Below are 22,438 nucleotides of genomic sequence, written 5' to 3'. Positions count from 1 at the left end.
GACAGACAGATGATTCATTTTGTATTAGGCTATAGCTGGTTTTATGTTTATTGTGTGCAATTTTTGCATGCATTTCTAAAGATGAAGAAACTTCAGTAGATATTGGATGGAGCCCGCACACCACAGGTACAAGAAAATACGTTCTTTATTCAGAATTCTGACAACGTTTCGATCTATTTGATCTTCATCAGGTCATGTGAACATACACAAAAGTTTGTACTTTTATAATAAGGGAGTGCCCCCATTATCCAATCAAAACACCACATTTTGGTGCCCCTCCCGTCACTGCAGGTGTGCCATCAAGTGGCTTCTGACCCAATGTTGGGACAGAAGCCACTTGACATGCACAATGTACTGTATGCTGTCAAAATGCAAAAAATCTATGAAAATTATAAATGACAAAAGACTATGACAAAAACTGTTTCAAACTTTGCTGTCAAAATCAACACTTCAGTGGCAGAAGGCCAAACCCGAGGGACCGTGGCCATCAAAGTTTAAAACAGTGGGCTGCGCAGCGCACACATCCAGTTTTTTTGATGGTAGGCCTACTGGACACAAAATGACAATTTAAAAGAATACACAAGTTTGCACAACGGCATTGCTCCTCAGTGTTTTGTTTACTTAAAACACAGATGGCACACAAGTCACGGCATTTCAGCCACAGATCGCCTTCATATCTTCCATGACATTTTAAAAGTATTTCTTAGTGGCTATAAATAATTTGCTATTTTCAAAGTGGACATAGCCTATTGAATGAATTTTGAAAGAATTGTATTTGTACAGCACTTTTCCAACATAGTTACAAAGTGATTTAAAGTTAAATACAGGCTAGCACACATCAACAAGAGAGAAAAATAAATAAGAAAACAAAAACATTAAAACTGCACTTGTACTGCCAAACAAACAAGTTAAGAGTTGACCGAAGCACATATCCATCCGTAGGGAAAAAACTTAACATACAGATGTGTTTTTAAAGGCGACTGGCATTCCAGGGCAAAGGTACACAGGCTGCAAAAGCCCACTCCCCCCCGGTTAACACGGTGGGCACACGTTAATCCGACGTACTGTACGTTGCCGGTTAACCCATTCTGACCTGAGATCAGATTCATACGAGGTTTCCACTGGACACACACTGGTCTGATGAACCCATTCTGACCTGAGATCAGATTCTAAAAATGTCAGTCGTTCTTCGATTTAAAAAAAATAGCAGACCTACAAGCTCGTAGCGCGCCACTCGGTGGCGCGCTATGAGCTTGTAGATCTGCTATTTTTCAATAGCTAAAGCATAACATGATGCTAACACCAACATGGGTTCCCGTTCAGAATGTGTTAAGACACAAACGTGGCCGACTCACCGTCCAACCGTCCAACTTCACCATGTTGGGAGTATCCAGTCAACGCACAGACGATAAACTAAACAAACTTTTAACAGGATGTTTGCTCATGGTTTTCATGTCTCCGTGCATTTGATTACCTTTATTATTATAGTATATATTTACATTATAGTATTTACCTAAACTTTAAAGCTTTTAATACTGTTAATTGCTCCGGATTAATGTGTCATCCCTGTAATTGTTTTCACACGGCACGAAGGTGTATAGGCTCTCACAGTGTTGTTTGATCTGACCTGGCTGTTTATCTATGCCAACACAGACTGTCACGGTATAGCAGAAAGTTGAACCCAAATGCAGTGCCAAACACAGGAGCAAAATTCAGATATTTATTCACAATAATGGTGAATTGCAGATTGTGGAAAACAAACATGGAGGATGAGGAAAGCAGTCCAGGCAGGCAGCAGGCAGACGAGCAGGCAGTTGAATAGGTGAGCTGGGTTCTGGAGGAGAGGAGAAGAGCTTGAGTTTGCAGGAAACACAGGAGCAAATACTAGGAAATATAACTAGACTATAACTTCACTAGAACATAAACACTGGCTAGAGTCAAGCTATAGTACTACCATGAAAGGTTGAACAATGATCTGACGATGAGTGGAGTGAAGACCAGGGTATACTGTCAGGGCTGAAGAGTTGATGGCCGGCAGGTGTGTCAATTGAGTGTGATGAGGTGACCACAGACAGGTGTGCCAAGGCTGGAAGCTGGGAGTAAAGCCGACGCCCACACAGCCACAGTATGGGAACACAGAGCCACATACTGTGACACAGACACACCTAATATCCTAATAATTTAAGAATATAAATACCACCACCTGACCACCACCATAAGACCAGCCGATACCATTCAACAGCAGTCGTTATTTCATCTGAAAGGACACACAACTATTGGAGGTAAGTTTTGTCTACTTTCAGTGGTTCATCAATTTCCATCATTAGACTAATAGTACATTTGTACAATTTGCTCCTTTGGTCCTTGGTCTGTCTGTCTGTATGTCTACTCAGAACGTGATGTTTTCTTATGGTTTTCACATAGGATGAAGGTGTACATTGTTCTCACGGTGCTTTTTGCTGTCCTGGCTGGAGCTGAAGCTGAAGCTGAAGGTAAGAAAATCAGCCTTATGCAGTCTTATTACTGATTCCATACTACCGTATGCTCCCTTATTACCTGGTAAATGGTGCATTTATATAGCGCCTTTATCCAAAGCACTTTACATAGATTGTGCATTACATTCACACACACACATTCATACATACACCGATAACAGAGGAAGCCATGCAAGGCAAACCAACTAGCACATCAGGAGCAATTGGGGCTCAGTGTCTTGCTGTCAGGTGATAAAAAAGGCAGCCTGCTCACTCCTCATGCATTGAAGGGAGCATCAGTTCGGGGCTCTCCCCAGGTTGGCAGAGGGAGAGTATAGCGCCCAGGATTACAGTTTAGGAAATTGGCACAGCGTATAAAAAAGGGTTACAAAATCGTGCCATATTATATATTGTTATACATTTTTTGGGGTCTTTTCTGGTGTGTCCGTGTATAGTCGTCGAGATGACCGAAGCTGACAAGGAATACATCGTGAACAGACACAACGAGCTGAGAAGAGGTGTGCAGCCTACCGCCAGCAACATGCTGAAGATGGTAAGACACTATACTGGAGCTTTGATCAGACATCTTTTAATGACATCATCGCTCGTATCATGTTTAACTCATTCTGAACGGGAACCCATTTTGGTGTTGGTTGCATCATGTTATGCTTTAGCTATTGAAAAATAGCAGATCTACAAGCTCATAGCGCGCCACCGAGTGGCGCGCTACGAGCTTGTAGGTCTGCTATTTTTTGAAAAATCGAAGAACGACCGACATTTTTAGAATCTGATCTCGGGTCAGAATGGTTTCATCAGACCAGTGTAGTGTCCAGTGGAAACCTCGCATGAATCTGATCTCAGGTCAGAATGGGATAAACATGCATACCGTTATCTTTATGCTATAGTAAACACACATCCTCTCATGCCCTCTCGTTCTCTCAGTCGTGGAGTGAGGACGCTGCTGCCAACGCTCAGGCATGGGCCGTCAAGTCACAGTGTGTCTTGCAACACAGCAAGTGGGCGGACAGGAAAATCAGCAGTAAGACCCCTTCAACATTATTGTCAATAATTAAGTAAGTTATCACTTAACAGGGCACAATCATAACTGCAGCGCAATCGGCTCTCTATTGATGACACATGCGCACGGCTGCCATCTTGCCAGCAAGGTACTACCTAGGTGCAACTTCCCATAGACAGCCCATTCAGTATTAAATAACGTCAAACTCGCCGACGGCTGTATGTGCACCACCAGTTTTAAATTCGCACATACTGCAGGAGGCAGCAGGAGGTGGCTTCACTGATAACGAGTGCTTCAAAACTCTGACCTGTCTGTCTGTCTCTCTCTGTCTGTCTGTCTCTCTCTCTCTCTCTCTCTCTCTAGCCAGTGGTTGTGGTGAGAACATATATGTCATATATAGAGTATATAGCCATACAGAGAATTCATGGGCCGATAAGATCCAGATGTGGTACGATGAGGTGAAGGACTGGAAGTACGGGGAGGGCTCTGTCTATGGAGGCATTGTGGGACACTTCACACAGGTAAACTACTGCGCTGGTTCCCAAAGTGGGGTCTGGGGACCCTGCAGGGGTCCTTGAGGAGGGGGTTCCAGGGGGTCCCCACCTAAATGGGTGACTCTAACGGGTCCGTTTGGTTCCATTTGTACACTCTCAGAGTTAAATGACCATTTATTTTACCATATAAATTGGGGTACCAGAGAGAAAAGTGCCATTAAATGGGGTGGTCCGAAGCCCAATGCATGTCCAACTAGGGGTGCTTGAAATGAAAATGGTTGAGAATCACTGCTAGAACCGTCATACAAATCTTCTCTCATGGGGGTACCTGGCATATCTTTTAAAATGGGGTCCGCAGGCAGGCTAATGCATGTCGATTTAGGGGTCCTTGGCATGAATAGGTTTGAGAACCACTGCACTATATATGAAATGGTAAAATCAATAAGAAGTTGATATTGTTATAGTGGCAAAATGCACTTTTACAAGTACACTTTTACAAGTATTGGCAACAAAATGTAAAAAAAAAAGTAACGATAATTATTTGAGGCTAAACACTATAGGGGGTGCCAGTTGCTATATCCCCTGCTATACTCCAAATGGCGCCCCCTGTCCCTGACAAGAAAGTGTTTAAACAGTGGTGTGTGTGTGTGTGTGTGTTCTGCAGATTGTGTGGTACCGTTCCAACCAGATAGGGTGTGGCGTGGCTCACTGCCCCGACGCCACGTACCAAAAATACATCCATGTGTGTCAGTACTGTCCACCGTAAGTACTAGTAGCCTACTGTCCCAACACTGTGTACAAATATCTGTGTCTGACCTGAATGCTTCCCTACACTAATTATAGTGCAGGGTTCAGTCCTATTATAAAAACATACTCAACTGCTTCAACTGCTGGTTGATTTCAGTACTACATTTTCCAATATTCGCAAAATCAAAAGAGGGTAAAAAGGATTTCAGACACTATGAATTGCTGACAACTGTATATACCTAAACTCCAAATACTGTACTGTACTGTACTGTACTAGAAGTGGCGCTAGCGCCACTCAAAAAATAGCAGATCCCCAGTGTTAAATTAACACTTTCAAATGCATTAATAGAGACATGGTTCCCAACCTATGGTTCCCACCGGCGGTACGTGATGCCCCCCCTCTACTGGTACGCAGGAGAGAGAAAAAAGAAAAGGGAAGCAAGTAGTTGAAAATCACCAAACATTAGCAAGAGTTTCCTAGTCGGTCCTGATCCGGTAAAGGTTTGGAACCACTATAGTGTGTAGATGGACATGAGATATTGGACACTGGTCTCGTCAGACGATGTTTAGTATTTGATGTTGTTTTCCCCCCATTTCAGCGGTAACTACGGGTACACTCACCCCTACAAGAACGGAACAGCTTGTGGTGACTGTCCCGACCACTGTGATGACGGGCTGTGCAGTAATAAGTGACCGCGATTTTCTTTTCTTCTTTTGTTAAAAGTAGGTAATAGTAAAACTAACACTTTATTCTGGAAAAAAAGTCCAATCAGAACACGTACCCATTTATCATTGCAGCTTCGTTTGTATGGGGTTCCAGTTCCAATTGTGGCACTGGTTGCTAATGCCTTTGTGTCACCACTTCCCATTTCAGTTGTTTAATCTGCATCCTGACTTCTACTAGTTCTCTATTCTGATTGGATCAAATTGGTATCCCGACCTGGGTGTTTGTTCTGTTTATGAATAAAGGGCTATAGTATATAGACATGGACACTCCTGCTACTCATATCTCTCTCTCTCTCTCTCTCTCTCTCTCTCTCTCTCAGCCAACCCATGTAACTATAACGATAAGTGGAGCAACTGTGCTGTTCTGGGGACTTGGGGGTGCAATTCAGGCAAGTGCGAGGCCTTCTGCAATTGCAACAGTGGGGAGATCATGTAAACGCCTGCCCACGCCGACTCCACACGCATCACAAGAAACACGATGGAATCTGCATTCAATGACACTCTTTATTATTTATATTATTTATATTTATTTATTATTTATTATTTTGTTTGAGAACCATTGCTCTACTGTATATAATGGAAATATCATTCTTGTGCTTTCAGAAAATAAAGCGGCATTTATCGACTGAGCGTTACAATACTGACTTTCTTCTTCTCGCCTGTTTTGAAAAACATGAAAATAGAAAATAATATTGCTGGCTGACCGAATCAGAATCAAATGGTTATTAAGTGTAAACTGAACATGGCACATGGTTTTATTCGGTTCATCTTCTGTAGCCACGTGGACTTAACATTCATTGTGGAGGTGTGACGACACCATTACAAAACAAAACCTACAGAGAAATGGTTCATGCAAGGATTTGAGTCTTGACAGCTTCTTTTACTTTACTTGAGTAAAAAGTCTCAGTAACACCAAATGACGAACGCCATACCAGGTCAATGGAGGTCTGCGCCAGTAGACAAATAGATTTGTCAATGGCAGTGAACGAGTAGCCGTGTAATAAGCAGGATGATCGATCATGGCCGGATCTTATCACCCCGTCGGGTGTTATTTCTCAATAAGGACCCGTTCCCCAATGATTATCCCTTGACTATATATTGCACACAAATTCAAATCATATAGGGGGTATACTTGAGGTCGAAAGGGTTCAGTGGTCGGGAAAATGTTGAGAAACCAGAGTGTATTGAATTTGTTAGTAAATAGATACATTTACTATGATGTATTTCTTAGAACTTTGATGTGTATGCACTAGTATAACTTCCCCACCCTCCAAATAAGCCTCCAAATATCCAACTTAGCAGTTGCTACAGTAGATTGTCACCTCATAAAGTTTGAAGAATGAAACAAACTGACATTGACCTCAGTTCCTCTGGACATTGTTTGATTATGCTGCAAAATAAATACGTTAATTGGCATGTTGTACTATATACTGTACTTGACACAATGACCCCTTTTCCACCGGTTGGTTCCCAATGGGAACCGGTTCAGTTCTTTTTGGTTTTTAGTCCATGAGCCAGAGCTCCAGAATTGGTGGGCAAACTATACCCTATATTAAATTGTTTATAGGATCAATCCAAGTAAATTAATACATGATAAACCCTTCCACAGTAGTAGCTTTTTCATATTTTTGATTATTTAGCATATTTTCCTACATAATGCCTAATTTGCATATTTTAAAATAAAAAATGTGTAATACAATAAATCATTGTCTTCGTGTAAGTACTCAATTGGGGGAAGTTTAATGGTGATAACAATCTAATATTGGTATGGTTTTGACACTCAATTCAATAATTAACGTTTCAATTTTGGAACTCTGGCTCGTGGACTAAAAACCAAAAAGAACTGAACCGGTTCCCACTGTGAACCAACCGGTGGAAAAGGGGCCAATATGATGTCATTGGACCATTCTCTGTCGCTGTGGCCACTAGTCTCTTGGCCACTATAGTCTCTTGTACTATTCCTCTACTTCCTAAAGTCTTCTGCCCCCCGCCGTCGACACGCATCACTCCAATGAACCGCAGCGGCCAATGAGTCATCTATTCTTTTAATATCTATGGTTTCAACCCTCAACCAGCATTGGCCTAGCACAAACTGAACTATGACTAGGCCTTAAATAATAGTGAATCAAGCAACTTAAAAAGAAAACTGTCACGCAGGGGTGCAATGCACAAAAAAAGCCAGAGTCAACATTACAATGACTGAAAGTGAGTGGAATATCCCCTTTTAAGTACTCATAGTAAATGAGTCATAACTCGTAAATGTGCTGTACTTTGTATTGGGTGTGGAATGCAGCTCTGCGAGTTCTGGAGGAGTTCACGTGAACACACATAATAAACACACCCATCATCAGCCAGAGATATGGAACAAGCTGACCCACACACACACACACACACACACACACACACACACACACACACCCATCTGAAATAGCTCGGTCATGTGACTGTTTGGGGCGTGCCCATGTGGGTACACCCACTCAGTCTTGTCCCAGGTGTGTGTGTGTGTGTGTGTGTGTGTGTGTGTGTGTGTGTGCGCGCATGTGTGTGCGCGTGTGCACGTGGTGAGTGTGTTCAGCCGTGTTTTGTCACTTCCACTCAGGTGTTGCAACAGGGAGGATCATGGCAGATTTCGACTTGGCTTCAGGTAAGCCTTTGTTTTAATCCCATTTAAGACCTGAGGTTTATTCTACAGATGTCTTCTAAATAAACAGTTTTCTGTTAAACTTAATCAGACAGAAATGTGAAAACAGTAAAAAATCAGTAGAGTCAAGCACTCAACTAGACGATCTACATTGAAACATTGGGAACTTGTAGATCGGCTATTTGAACTATTTTAAAAATTGCTTTTCAAAATTCAAAATAAGTTTAGGGATAAGGGATAAGGGGTGGCAGAAGATATAACCCTTGGTCTAAAAGGAATATAGCACCATAACTTATTGAAACTTTGTTTCTATCAGTGGTGCTCAAACATTTACATTTCAATGACTTCCACAAATGTCTGTATTTGTTCACCGACCCCACCTCAAGATATGTTGTTCCAGAGTCTTGCTCATGAACACTTCGACACTATAACTCTGGGGGAGCCGGCAGGTTCGAATCTAAAGTGACTCAGATGCTTTCCCGGTTTTAACGGGTTAATTTGTGAATATCTTGTGATAATTTTAGGATGTTATTGGATTAAAGCCAAATGTATGCATTATGCAGTGCAAATGCTGTGTTCTGATGCCAAATGGTTTGGTCGCAGAGTGATTTACAATAATAGGAGGTTTACATCCAATGCATAGAAATCGTAATCAAGGTATGGGTAAACCGATAACCTATATCATCAGTCTAAACACATCAATAATCTGCACATTGAAACTATACACACTATAGGATGCCAGATCAATTATCAACCTGGCATGAGGCATCTGACTATGGTATACGGCCGTTGCCCCAAGCCTCAACAACCTTGCAGGCTTCTGCAGAGGCTAAAAATGTAATTTAGATAGCATGTTATGTAGACAGATGCCAATATTAGAATTTGGAATTGCTCAAGTACAAAATTAAGTAAATGTAGACAACTTTTCACCACTGTACTGTTCGTATAGGGCGTTCCACATAATGGGAGCGAAAATAATTTAGTCCCTTGTTTGTGCCGAATCTGGGTTGCACATGGTTTGTTGAACTCCCTCTGGTGTATATGAATGATTTAATTACAGTAATACTTTATATTATAATGTCTCCAGCTATGGAGGACGATGTGAAGAAGGGCGATGCCGCTGGTCAGGACCAGAAGTTCTCCTTGTTTGGTCATGGGAAGAAAGACAAGGACAAGGACAAGGTCAGAACCATAGCTTTTAAACCGTAACTTTAAAAACATGTTTGATTGATTTGCAATGTTGAGGAGTACACTATAGCACATCTCTAGTCAGCCTCTTCACTGACCGTAAGGTAACTGGCGCTATTGTATCCATCTCTTCATCACTTATGAGGCTGATTTAAATGCTCATTTGAAAAACGCAGATCTGCAAGCTCTGTTACATTGTTTTCTTTCTTTCTTTATTTGTGTTTGCTTTTAACTCATTGCTTATAAGTTATGAATTCCCTTCCAAGTTGCTTCCAAACTACATTTTAACCCTACCTGTATAACAAAGAGATGCATTCGCAAATAACATGTCATGTACATGTATTTATTGGGGCAAATGCTATAGAATGGTAGAATATCATTAAGTGACTCTAGTCTCTGAAGCTGATCAAGCCAGGCTTTAGCTCAATCTGATCAAGCCAGTCTTTAGCTCAATCTTCACATTTCACATTCATTACCCACAGTTTCCTGAACTCTCTTCTTTGGGCGGACTTTGCCAAGTATCTCAGTGGCGGTTTGTTTTATGACTATGTTCAACACGGTGGTCACACCTAGGATGAGCAGTGGTGCAAACAAGTCTGCAAACCTATCATTGCTTTGAAGGCTTCAGGCACCTCAGGTCTCAGGGTAGTTTGTCCAGATCATACTTCATTCTAGTGCACTTGGAGCTTTTGATATTTTTCAAGCGTATAGCCGGAAAGACATCAGGACAAGGTTGTGGTCGCTCCCGATGTCTGCTTTTGGAAAGCTGCATGTCCTACCGTATACCGGTGTTAACGCTTGACTTCTTGACCACGATGTAATGGATCTGGTTGTGGTGCTCTCCACCGGGACTGCATGTGCCTGCCATGTCTATCGTCTGCAGGCCTTATCGGGGGCCAAGTGGTTGTTGTACCTGGCAAACCCCAAGAGCCTTAGGCCTCACAGGATGCGCGGGTGCTAATAGCCATATTCCAGGACATTTCTAACACCCGTGGCACCTTGGGGTGAGCACTTTATACTTGAAATCTGAATGTTTATATGTACACGTTTGCTCTGCAAATGTCATGATTATGACAGTCATGTTTCAGGGCTAGTCTCGCTGTTGCCGTATGGAACACATTCATGCGTTTTTCCAGTTGGTGTAAGCTGGTTATGGAAAGCAGTCTGTCAGTTTGTCCAACCTGCTTATGCATAATGCATTCCTCACCATGCTGAGCTCACTTAAACCCTATACTCTGCAGAAATCCTCCTATCTCCATATTCTAACTTGTGTGATTATTTTTCTTCATAAATTAACGCCGTACTTGATCACACTACAGTGTCGCACAAAAGTAGCAGATCTGCAAGCTCGAAGCGCAGCGTGAGGCGATGCATTCCGAGCTTGTAGATCTGCTACTTTTGATGCTTTTGAATTTGAATCAAATCTACTCTCATGGTATATGGAGTTGCTTGAAGTTATTATAGTTTGAGAAGTGACAGGTTTTGAAATCAGAGTGCTAGATAGTGTGGGGGCATGTTTTTCCACCCGGTTTCACAGATAACAGATTGGGAGTTTGGACCTGGTCAAAGATATTCAGTCGTGAGATTTCATTATTCTTTGTTTAATTCCAGAATACTTTGCTTTGTTTCAGAGTGACTGCAAAGACAAGTCCAAGGAGAAGTCCAAGGACAAGTCTGACTGCAAGGACAAGTCCAAAGACAAGTCTGACTGCAAGGACAAGTCCAAAGACAAGTCTGACTGCAAGGACAAGTCCAAAGACAAGTCTGACTGCAAGGACAAGTCTGACTGCAAGGTATGTTTTTATTATTAGCTCCATGTCTCATATGGGCTGGGCTTCCGTGGCATGGCCAACCAGTGCCACGGAACTGGTGTGTGTGGGGAATGAAATGTCTATTAGTGCAACCAGACTATTGTAATTGTAACACTTTATTTTACTGGAGTAAGGCTACATTTGAAACGTTACTCCTCCCACAGTTTTGACGGTACGCACTTGAGCCATATCTCAAATTGACCGGCTTCATCGGGAATGGTGTGCTTGCTCATTGCTAGGAGAAATATTGTATAGTTTAATTGATATTAATGTATTCGTGCATTACATTTCCCCATTGACATGAATGGGAAAATGCGAAAATTCACGTTGAAGTATTTTTTCCTCGGAGACCGTAAGCTCTATATTACAAAACTTGGAGGGGAGGTTTATAATAATTACTCAAATGAATTCATTTATGATGATATCGGTCTGTCTGTCTGTCCAATCCAAGGACAAGGAACACAAGAAGAAGAAGAAGAAGGACAAGGACGGACACAAACACAAACACGAGGACGGACATGAGTCATCTTCATCATCATCCTCATCGTCCTCATCTTCCTCCAGCAGTGATGAAAAGGTGGGTCTATAACGTAACACCTGCATCCACTTAACCTACTTAGACCTGAGGACGCATCCGTGTCACCTCGTATAGCTTTTAACCACTTGAACCATTATTTTTAACTTTAGCTGTTGAAAAATAGCAGAACACACACACACACACACACACACACACACACACACACGTGTCTGCTGCTGCACACAAACGGCACAATCCCGTGGTGAAGTAAAAGTTGGTGTCGACCACATTGACAGTAGAAGCAATCCGTGAAATAATAGTTGAAAGTGGGCGTGCGACGTTGACAGTATACTTGGAAAGGACAAACAAAGGACTCTAAACTAATGTGACTTTAAAAAAATGCAGTCGAGCAGGAAAAGGGCTGTGCTGCTTCTGTTCAGAATGCTGTGAACCATGAACGAGTGATGACAACTTGTCCTTTTCCACCAGGGTCACTATATTTCCACACTCACTCCAGAGGGCCATTACCCACACTAGCTCCAGAGGGCCACTATTATATATTTCCACACTCACTCCTGAGGGCCACTATATTTCCACACTCACTCCAGAGGACCACTACAGTATATGATCTTTAAGCTCACAGTGGGTTGTGAGCGTGTAGATCGGCAATTATTTTCCGAATAGCTCTGACTGACACATACAGGAGTGTAAATATAATATGATTGGAAAAAAATGGACATTCTCAAAATGGAAACGCATTTCCAACTTGCATCGTTCCAAGTAGGCCTGCAGAGCCCAACGGGCACCGCTGTACTTGTACTTAATTACAGCACTTATGAGTAAATGTACTTGCAGTAACGTCATGTTTACGTCTCATTTCAGGAGAAGAAGAAAGAGTGAACGACTTCTTCTTCTGTGAGCTGCAATCAGATCGTATTGATCCACTTCAGCTGTAATTCATAAAGCCCAGAAATAGCCCACAACTGACAATAAACAAGCTCACATGACGCATCGATTGGGTTATGCTATTTTTGTATTATTTTCAACTACTTACTTTGTGAACAATTTCTAAAAGTTCTGAAAATGTTTGAAAATGTGCGTGTGTTGACGACATGTGGCCTGAAAGCACCTTTGTGTTGTTGTTTACTACTACTGTCTGACTTGTGACTCTGTATTCATGTGTACAAATGCAACTAATGTCTTTAAGTGTCAATAATTGTCAAGATAACAAGCAAACTGGATTGTTGTGGAGTTTTTTTTTCATGTTTTCCACCTCTTTGATTTTGTATTTGATTTAGCACACTATTAAAAACAATACAAAAATAATTATGCAACATATAAAAGAGAAAAGCCAGGAGGAGGCATGAAGCCCAATGGCATACCGTTTTCAAAGTGGTATAAATCATTTTTTTGTAGAGTGGTGTATAACTGTATATACCACTTTTGGAGCTCGCCCCTTATGGAACTTTTATTCCCCCCCAGAAAGTCACATTAGGTTTTAACATTTTTAACCTTACATGAATTATAGATATATTCAGTTATATCATGACATTGTGCATTATGAACTTATGGCCCATTTAAGCATTTTAACAAGAGCACTTAACAAAATGCACAACCAATGGTACAGTGCAGTTAATCACACTAAGACATGATATTAATTGTAATGTCACCTTCAGCCACACGATGGAGCTCCTGCTCCAAGTTTAATTGACGTTCACATTGTTGGGCTAGAGAACAACTTAAGTTGAGCTGTGAAATGTATGACTGACTCATCATCAGAAGTAGTTCTGTACCAAGGGTACTGTCTGCTGTGTGGAGCCTGTCTGTCTGCTGTGTGGAGCCTGTCTGTCTGCTATGTAGAGCCTGTCTGCCTGCTGCGTGGAGCCTGTCTGTCTGCTGACCCCCAAAGGGCTCCACCTCCACCCCTTGTGTGGGTTTAGTCCGTATACGTGTGGGTACAGGTCGTGCTGTTCATGGAGATGGTGTCGTCCTCTTTGGAGGGGAGAACACACCTCGTGACCTGCTGTACATTTTAGACTGTAATCCTAGTCTGAAGACACTATGCAAGCTAGCAGTCATTCAGTACCAACCTGGACCTGTCGGTCAGGACTCCCACACAACATCAGGTGGGATCTGGCAGCCATGATTAACAATAAGACAGGGTCCAATTAGGGCGTGGCCTCGAGTGAATATCACACCCGGTCAATTTCCCCAAATTCAAGGTACCAAAAGTTAACAAAAGACCACATTGGTACCCTAGAGTCATTTTAAAACCTTGGTGAGCGTATAGATCCCCACAATATCTAACTGTTTTTAGATCATTTTGAAATTTGTCTTATAGCTTTTTATTTGTAAACCTATGTAATTCACATGTTTACCTTTTGTTTTTCTTTTCCTGATCTTCCTGATGTATTGTGATGTTTTTCTATGTGTATTGTATTACTCGATAGGTGCATGTTAAAAGCAGCTTTATACAAGTGTTATGGTGTTATGGTAATGAAAGGCCTGGCTCTCATGTGTTTCTGGTGATATTATTTTTACGTCCACGTATATATACGTTGTATGTCCGTGTTTTGATAAATATCATTCATGGGTCCTAAAGTTTGAGAACTATCTATTTAGAAGGTATTTGTAGAACCAGCCTCAGGTTTTAATGAGGTAAACCTGAACAATTGCCTGGCTACAATAAGTAGACGGAATTATTCTGTAATTTGAAGACGAAAAAACAAATAGCATGTCTGTTGGCTATACTGCGAGTCACTTTAACGGGATGTCCTTCAATTATATGTCATGTTCAGACCCTGGGAATGATTTCCCTCGGCCATTGCATTGCCTTAAAGGTACGCATCTGTAACCAATGAGTCAAACAAATCCAGTCAGGGTTGACAACAAATTAATGAATTGTGAATGTGCATTGATTAGTGTGTCAGCTGTGTCTGTGTGTGTGTGTGTGTGTGTGTGTGTGTGTGTGTGTGTGTGTGTGTGTGTGTGCACGTGCGTGCGTGCTGAGTGATTACCTCCATAAGATGGATCTGAGCAAGGTCCACACACGTCTTGCATAATGGACTCTATTTAAAACCGCCAGAGGCGAGGCTTATTATGTTTGACATTTAAAATCCGTTTCAAAATGCAAAATAACTCGCCTAAGTGGTTCTGCGGCACATTCTCACATTAGGCAAATCCGGGCCGTCTATTTGAAAATGAAAAGCCAAATCATTTAGAACGGACAACAGAATTACTGCAGCTAATTTTCCCATCTGTTTTGTAAATGGGTTTTAAGGCTATCAGTAAATATGCAGTGTTTCAACTAATCCAGAATTGATTGCTTTCCATGCAGCAAATGATGAAGGGCCTTGTATGGCAAATAATATCAAATATTATACGGAAACTAATGGTATTTTGGTTATATATGTCCATTTGTGTATACATTGTGTACAAGAAAACTGTTGTAATACTGTATACAGTTGAATTGACACAAAGTAGTGGGACATTTTGAGTGGACCTGTGATGTCATGAGTCATGACATACTTTTTATTTGTATAATATAGCACTGTACGTGCTAAGAAGTACAGTATGAAGCTCGGCTCTGCGGCTTTAACCGGCATGCATGCGTGCCGCGCGTGTGTGCATGCGTGTGGTCTCCTTGGAGATGTAGCAGCTAGGGCCTGTAATGGATGCAAAGCCTGGCCCTGGAGTGACTTATTGGCTGGTTTGTTATTCTCTGTTGAGGAAGACAGCTAATTGGTGGTGGGGGTTGGGGGGTTTGACAATGCAATTAGCTATATTTATGGTCGTTGCTGGGTGGGTGAGTATAAAGTGTGTGAGACTGAGCCTGAGGCATGGCTTTCTGTCACCTACTAAATATGTCCCTTTATTTGCCTGTCATTTGATGTTAGCTATAGACTATTGTTATATGAAACCCTTTTGGGTCTAGGGAATATAGGTTTGTAACATGAAATTAGTTTACCAGGTTGTTGAGCATAACTACCTGTCAGTGGGGAGTGTTGGCTGATGAATGAATATCAACATCCTAATACATCCTAATACTAAGGGGTCAAATTATGACAGGCAATTCAGTCAAAAAACACTTTGTTTGAAAAAGACACTCTTGTTGAATTGTGGGTTTTAGCTCACATGCCCTTTTGATGTAAATCAAAAGGGGGGGGGGGGGGGTAACTACCTGTCAGTGGAGAGTGTTGGCTGGGAGGAGGAGTAGGACTAAGGCCCTTTCTGGGGGGCAATATATTTGGATCCCTGGGACATCCATTCATTTTGGGGGTCCTTGACATGAAAATGTTTGAGCACCACTGGCATAGCAACAACAACAAAAAGCATCTTTAGAAGACATTTTGTAGAATCTGCCTCAGGTGACGGGTCTGAATGCGTTGAGGTCGAGGAGGTTAATGCATTGTAGACAGTCCTCCCTCCCACACCAGAAGCATTAAGTGCCATTAACACTGCTAGCCTACCAGGTTGTGTTATATGACTCTGTCGGGGGGGACACTTTATAGCGTGATTCAACTCCACATAAACGATTGAATTAAAGCGCCGGGGATGAATATTCATCGAGTGCTTCATAATGAAGACCTCACATTGATGCCCATGTGCCGGGCCTGTTCTTAATGAAACCCCGCATTGCAGCAGATAATGCCAGCGCGGTTAATTGGCTCTACGGTGACTCGGAGAGACTGTGGTGGTGGTGGTGGTGGTGGTGTGCCCACAGAGTAAATGAAGACGCGTGGTGGTCGTGGAGTGGACCCACCGCAGACATAATTGACAAGCACGGAGATGGATGGATCGCGGCTATACTCCCACGTTTTCCTGTCGTCGTCGTCCAGACACACACACGCACGCACACACGCACGCACATACACAAACCACCAAGGCCCACAGCTCTCTCTCTCTCTCTCTCACCAAAGTAACATCTAATTAGTTCCAAAGGCCTTTTTAAGAAGTCTAGCATCTGGTTGTATTATGCAGCGTGGGATGGCCGCGGCAGCCCCCAAATCCAGCCCAAATCTGATTGGTTGTATAGGCTATGCAGCAAATGTAGTTAGTTTTGAACTTAATTTAACCTTTTTTTTTTGTCATATTGTTTTGAATTTAAAAATAATTTAGTTTTAGTAATATTTTAGTCATCTGAAAAGTTTTTGTTTTAGTCAACTATACAGTTGACTTTGTTGACTAAAATGTAGATCTGTATAAGGCCTTTATGGAGTCATAATGTCAGATTTTAAAACGTGGTTGGCATGCTGAAAATAGATGATCATGATCTGTAGATCTGCTAGGCCTTAATATACCACTACATAACCACACATGAAAGAACTTGTCTTTTAGTTCTACTGGATCTCTCCTCCACTATAGTCTCTCCCTAACATTTTAGTTTACATTTGTTGACAAAATTGTCAGTATAGAGCTTAGTTTTTTTTGAGGGGTGCTATAACCCCTCCAATGCCTGGCCTTTTAAATTAAGTCATATGGCAGCCAAGTCTATGGACTTAATGTTTGTTTAGAGAACAAAAATCACACCCGTGTGAAGTGAGGGGTGCTCTTATCATCGTACATCATCCATGCATTGTCAATGGGAATTTAATTTGTGTAGGACAAATGTGTAGGACAAAAATAGCCGATTTGCTCGTCCACATATTATGACATAAATTTTCCATTGTCAATGGGAATTTAATGTTTGTGTAAGACGAAAATCTACACTGAATCTATAGCTGAATATAGCGCCCCTCAAAAATCGAATGGTAGCCATGTCTATGGACTTTATTTTTGTGTTTAGCGCAGCAGTTAATGATGAGACATCATGTGGGCCAATACATTTTGTGACTGATGATAAGAGTGCCCCTCACTTCACACGAGTGTGATTTGAGGGGCGCTAGCCCCTCGGCTCCTATATACAGCTTTTGGCTCCACACGTCTAGTCCAATAATTAAATGGCAGAGGTTGGAAAAATTGGATTATTTTGTTTCTCACCTGATTCTGACAGGGCATTAGGTCTACTAGCCAGGATGAAAAATCTACACAAATCTGCTCACTGCTAATACCCTAAATTTGATCCAAGATGCCACCATTTACACCCTATTATAAGGCAATATTTTCTAAATTTAATTTTGCTTTAGTAGCATGTGACGTGTCAAACTAGGGGGTTTTCATGATTCTGGTCTTAGCAGTGAGCAGATTTGGGTAGATTTTTTATCCTAGACATAATGCCCTGTCAGAATCAGTTGAGAAACAAAATAATCCAACTTTGTCCAACCGGAGAAGATTTTTTTTACTTTATTTACTGGACTAATCTCAATATCCGCCATTGACAATGAAAGGAGAAATTACGTCCGCCAAATATGATGTAAATTTGTGGCAACAGGCAACAGGCATTCTGATTGGCCAGTATGAGATGATGCATGATGATGTACGATTATAAGAGCGCCCCTCACTTCACACTGGGTGTGGTTTTACTATTTAAAGTTGTTTTCTCGTCAAAAACTCCGCTATCATAATAAAAGCCAAGTTGAACTTCTGGAACAATACAAATCTGGCATCGCGCCCGCACTGGCATATTTTTTGGATATATAAGTGGCACTCAGTTATTTGACGGAATCGCCCATTCGACGTTGAGAATGAGATGATCGTAACCGTACCCGGACATCTTTGCGATGGCCCTGGCCGCGTCCTCCCGCTGGTGGAAGCTGATGAAAGCGAAGCCCTTGGACTGGCCCGTGAACTTGTCCTTGGCCAGGTACGTCCTGGACAGCGAGCCGAAGGGCCTGAAGAGCTCCTGGAGGTCCTCCTCGCAGGCGTCCTCGGACAGGTTGGTCACGCGGATGGTGGCCATGCTGTCGTCGGCCCTGCGGCTGGACTGCATGGACTCCCCCCGGCGCGTCGAGCCTCCTTCCCTCTGGCTGGGAGGAACGTACTTCCCGGTCTTGCTTTGCGCCGGCTGCGCCGGCTCCGACTCCCCCGCCGCGGCGGGCTTCTCCTCGCCGCCGCCGGCGGTCGCAAACAGAGTGTCCTTGTAAGGGCAGCGGGTGGTCCAGTGGTCGCCTTTGCACACGCGGCAGGTCACCATCTTCTGCCCCTTGAGCTTGCTCATGGGGTCTTCGTCCGGGTGGTGGTCCTGGGCGTTCAGCTCCTCTTTGCTGGAGACGAAGGTCATGAAGACGTCGTCGCTGACGGTGGTGGTGGCGACGTTGGGGCCCGGCGCGTCGAACTCGGCGTTGCCGAACTTCCTCCAGGTCTTTCTCCCGGCCACGGCCTTCGAGGTCTTCCGGGTCTCGATCCGGATGGTCCGCACGATCTTGAACTTCTTCCCCGCTTCGTCTATTTGATATTCCGTGACGGTCTTGATGTTTCCTTTGGTCGTTTCTTTCCGAGGCGGTAACCGGCCGCCGTCTGTCTCCTCCTCTTCGACCTGGTCCGCCCAGCTGGGTTTGAATTCTCCGCCGTCAGCTGATGCCATCGTCGTCTTGGGTTGGTTGAGCTCACACCTCGAAGGTTTGTGATGGCGGCCCGTGTGACACGCCAACTATTTATAACCCCAGTTGTTTGTCGGCGGGCTCCGACATCACTCTCGTGTCTCAGCCATATATGGAGTTCCCAATGCAGCTATATGCCCAAATATGATGTCATCAGGGGTCTCCATATATGGACATAAAACGGACAAGGACTAGCATACCAGTAAGACGCGCAAACGCGGGAAGCGAACGCAGCTGAGACCCTGCAGATCATGTCTGTCTGTCTGTCTGTCTGTCTGTGTGTCTGTCCCGCTGTTACTGCATATGTGGACCTGGCCCCTTTTGTGCCCATATATGGAGCTGAGTGATTGCTGATGCAACACACTCCATATTTGGATAGCGGGACAGACAGACAGACAGACACACAGACAGACATGATCTGCTAGGTCTCATAAGTGCTCACTGCATTCGCAATCAGCATCACATAATGATGGCACCAGGGATTTTCCAATCTGAGAAACCATACAAAAATATGTTTATAAAACACATTTGGGAAACTTGTGAAATGGAACATTCTGTCAAACGAGTACTTCTCTCAGTTCTTACGGTATATTTTAACGTGAATACTTGATGAAAAACTCAGTTGGAAAAATCAAATAGCACTTATTTCTAACAAAGTAAGAATATTATTGGAGTCATTCGAAGAATATGCCACTACATTTAGATTATACAATGATTTATCCATACACTGTAAACATTGTTCTGGTTAGCAATTTCACATCTAATCTTAATTGCATGTTTCTATTACAAAAACACTTTTATAATCAAAATTATTACTTTTTCTAGCAAATTAACCAGTTCCAGTTCAAATATGCATTTTTATTTCAATCAATTCACAAACTACTACTCCCAGCCTGTTTTCAAAATGTATTCCAGTTTAATAACTAAATTCAAAATCATTACACCAGAGCATCCGTTGATCTTCATTCTGCTTTCTTCAGGACAACATCTGCCCTATTCTCCATCAAGTTCAGAGGACCACACTTTTGGAATAACTTACCGTCACATATACAGACGGTAAGTAGGCTACTAGCCTCAGTTCTTTCTTTCACAAGACAATTACTGCAATTTCTATTAACAAGTTTGGGAAACGTGTCCTATAGTCATGTTATTATTGTCTCCACCAGGCCGAAGGCATGGGGAGAGAGTATGTTTTGCACTCCGTCCGACCGTCCGTTTGTGTGTGTGTGTGTGTGTGTGTGTGTGTGTGTGTGTGTGTGTGTGTGTGTGTGTGTGTGTGTGTGTGTGTGTCCGTCCGTCCGTCCGTCCGTCCGTCCGTCTGTTACCAGCTAATCTCCGGAACCGTTAACCTGGTTGCTGCTAAATTTTGCACACACTCTCCCTGGATGCAAACAATTGAACCTCAGCCCAGTGTTGTATAACTTCTTATGTAGGCTATACGTATGACTTCAAGGGTTTGAAATCCGAAAAATGACTTTCGCTCTTCCATCTGTATACTGTCACTAGTCTCCAATGCAACTGTTCACCAAGGGCTGGATTTACAACGAGGCTAAATGGGGATTAAGACCCCCAAGGCGCCCAGGGGGGCCTGGCTGGATGACACCATGACAGCAAATAACCACATTTCTTCTACCCAGGCTATACATTTGCAGCCCATGCATTGTTCACAACATGTTATAGGCTATATATATAAATGAGCCACACAAATGCATCTCCTGCATAATTGTGTGTGATTTGGGGTTTGCTTTGCATTCATGGCCTAATTGGTCATTGGTTCCCAAACTGGGGGATCCACTAATATATTTTTTTGGGAGGGGGGACCCCAGAGGATTAGCTGAATCTTAACAGTAAACAAACCAAGATGCATTATTATGTAAGTGTATACAGGGTATCTGCACATTTTAAAAGTGGCTGCCGACTCCCATCTGAATTATATGTTGTTCCACGGGGACCCCCCCCAGAAGCAAATATTTGAGTTAAAAACGTTGAAAGAATATAATATTCAAAGATTTGCGTCACATTTTCACGATTAAAAAAATAAATAGCAGATCTACAAGCTCGTATAGCGCAGCACTATGTGGCACGCTACGAGAGCTTGTAGATCTGCTATTTTTCAATCGCTAAAGTATAACAATGCTTAAAACACCAAACGGGGTTCTCCCGTCCTGAATGGGTTAAAAATGTTTTTCAAAATAGTAATAACAGAAGGTTCAGGGATACAATCGGGCCATAAATCTCATCAAATGTTGGTCCTTCATCATGGCTCAAATGCCAGAATAAATAATGGACCTTGATATGAAAAGGTTTGAAAATCAAGTGATATATATATACCGTAACCTCTAAATGTAATAATAATAATAATAATAATCTCCAAGACATTTGCCAGACATAATACAGTAACGTACAGTAATGTGAGTTCCCAGAAGTTCTCGCCATGCACCAGCTCTCGGGGGCAGAGCTGTTCCTGGTAATGATGGAATGATGAAGTATTCCACTCATTTACTGGCAATGATGGAATGATGGAGTATTCCATTCGTTTACTTAAGTAAGTGAGAGCAGGGACGTGCAGAGAGCGTTAGAGAGGCAGGGGCTGAAATCCCGCTAGGAGGGCACTTTTGGACAGTAGCGAAAATAGCAGATCTACAAGCTCACAACGCGTCGCGCTGCGACACGTTGAGAGCTTGTAGATCAGCTATTTTCGGGGCGTATTAACCCAGCACTCTTTTGCTAGTGGAGAGATGCGGTGTAACGGCATTGGATTTCGAAACAAATTTGTTCAAAGTAAAATTCTTCCCAAAACCATCCGACAAGCAGATACCATTGCATCCTTTAAATCTCTTCTCACAACTTATTGATTCAGAAAAGCACCCCCCCCTCCCCCCTGCCCCGTTGAATGTTTGTTCACTGAACTTTGTCTGTCTGTATTTTTATCTATTACATTGTTGTTTTTTATATTGCTTTCTGCTGTTGGCCAGCTGGCTGTATAGTAAGTTGTTGATTTGCTATGTTGCATCTATTTAATTGTGTTCGATTTTCCTGCTTTTTTTGGTGAATTTGTTGTACAGCACTTATGTGCTATATAAATAAATAAATAAAAATAATAAAAAAGTTCAGGAGAAAAAAAAGCAATTATCCTGAATGCTGCCTTCCTGTTAAGAGTGAGTACAGATGAGGACCCGAATGCAGGCGACAGTATAGGCAGAGCAATATAACTTAGAAGGATTTATTAAACAAACTCTTCCATTAACAGGGAAAAGTAGGCAGGACAAAAACACAGAAACCATACAGGAACTCACACAACAAGAACGCAAAGCAAACACAGGACTTAAATACACACAGGATAA

General features: G+C 42.4%; 3 protein-coding genes across 9 annotated transcripts; 2 read left to right on the top strand and 1 right to left on the bottom strand.

The window, feature by feature from the left end:
• Nucleotides 1–1,769: 1,769 nt before the first annotated feature.
• Nucleotides 1,770–5,426, top strand: LOC308336491 (cysteine-rich secretory protein 3-like; the record flags this gene model as incomplete). The annotated part of the gene is made up of 7 exons (XM_080793855.1): nt 1,770–1,822; nt 2,425–2,492; nt 2,930–3,027; nt 3,417–3,490; nt 3,893–4,013; nt 4,651–4,748; nt 5,333–5,426. The coding sequence occupies 7 exons, from the start codon at nt 1,770–1,772 to the stop codon at nt 5,424–5,426; spliced, it is 606 nt and encodes a 201-aa protein (XP_080649981.1).
• A 2,590-nt stretch (nt 5,427–8,016) lies between these two features.
• On the top strand, nt 8,017–12,862 carry LOC308336282 (uncharacterized protein). Of its 7 annotated transcripts, none has more exons than XM_080793599.1 (5): nt 8,017–8,103; nt 9,188–9,269; nt 10,931–11,081; nt 11,551–11,676; nt 12,499–12,862. In XM_080793599.1, the coding sequence occupies exons 1-5, from the start codon at nt 8,079–8,081 to the stop codon at nt 12,514–12,516; spliced, it is 402 nt and encodes a 133-aa protein (XP_080649725.1). In that variant the 5' UTR covers nt 8,017–8,078; the 3' UTR covers nt 12,517–12,862. The 7 variants fall into 7 exon arrangements, with proteins under 7 accessions (XP_080649725.1, XP_080649726.1, XP_080649721.1 ...); XM_080793600.1 differs by having other exon boundaries at nt 9,188–9,282; nt 10,974–11,081; XM_080793595.1 differs by having other exon boundaries at nt 9,188–9,282; nt 10,920–11,081; nt 12,502–12,862.
• Nucleotides 12,863–18,202: 5,340 nt separating this feature from the next.
• On the bottom strand, nt 18,203–19,078 carry LOC308336490 (eukaryotic translation initiation factor 3 subunit G-like; the record flags this gene model as incomplete). The annotated part of the gene is made up of 1 exon (XM_080793854.1): nt 18,203–19,078. One exon carries the CDS (start codon nt 19,076–19,078, stop codon nt 18,203–18,205), a length of 876 nt encoding a protein of 291 aa, XP_080649980.1.
• Between the last annotated feature and the right edge of the window lie 3,360 nt (nt 19,079–22,438).

This window comes from Protomyctophum bolini (genome assembly GCF_963924005.1).
Source record: "Protomyctophum bolini genome assembly, chromosome: 21".
NCBI lineage: Eukaryota > Metazoa > Chordata > Actinopteri > Myctophiformes > Myctophidae > Protomyctophum > Protomyctophum bolini.
The sequence above is the reverse complement of the archived record's forward strand: the minus strand, read 5'-3'. Positions and strand labels throughout refer to the sequence as shown.

Bases quoted from the DNA above. Each gene is read 5' to 3' on its own strand.
- LOC308336282 (XM_080793594.1), top strand. From the start codon at position 8,079: ATGGCAGATTTCGACTTGGCTTCAG. The intron at 8,104-9,187 runs GTAAGCCTTTGT...TAATGTCTCCAG, and splicing joins AGATTTCGACTTGGCTTCAG to CTATGGAGGACGATGTGAAG. The intron at 11,082-11,550 runs GTATGTTTTTAT...GTCCAATCCAAG, and splicing joins AGGACAAGTCTGACTGCAAG to GACAAGGAACACAAGAAGAA.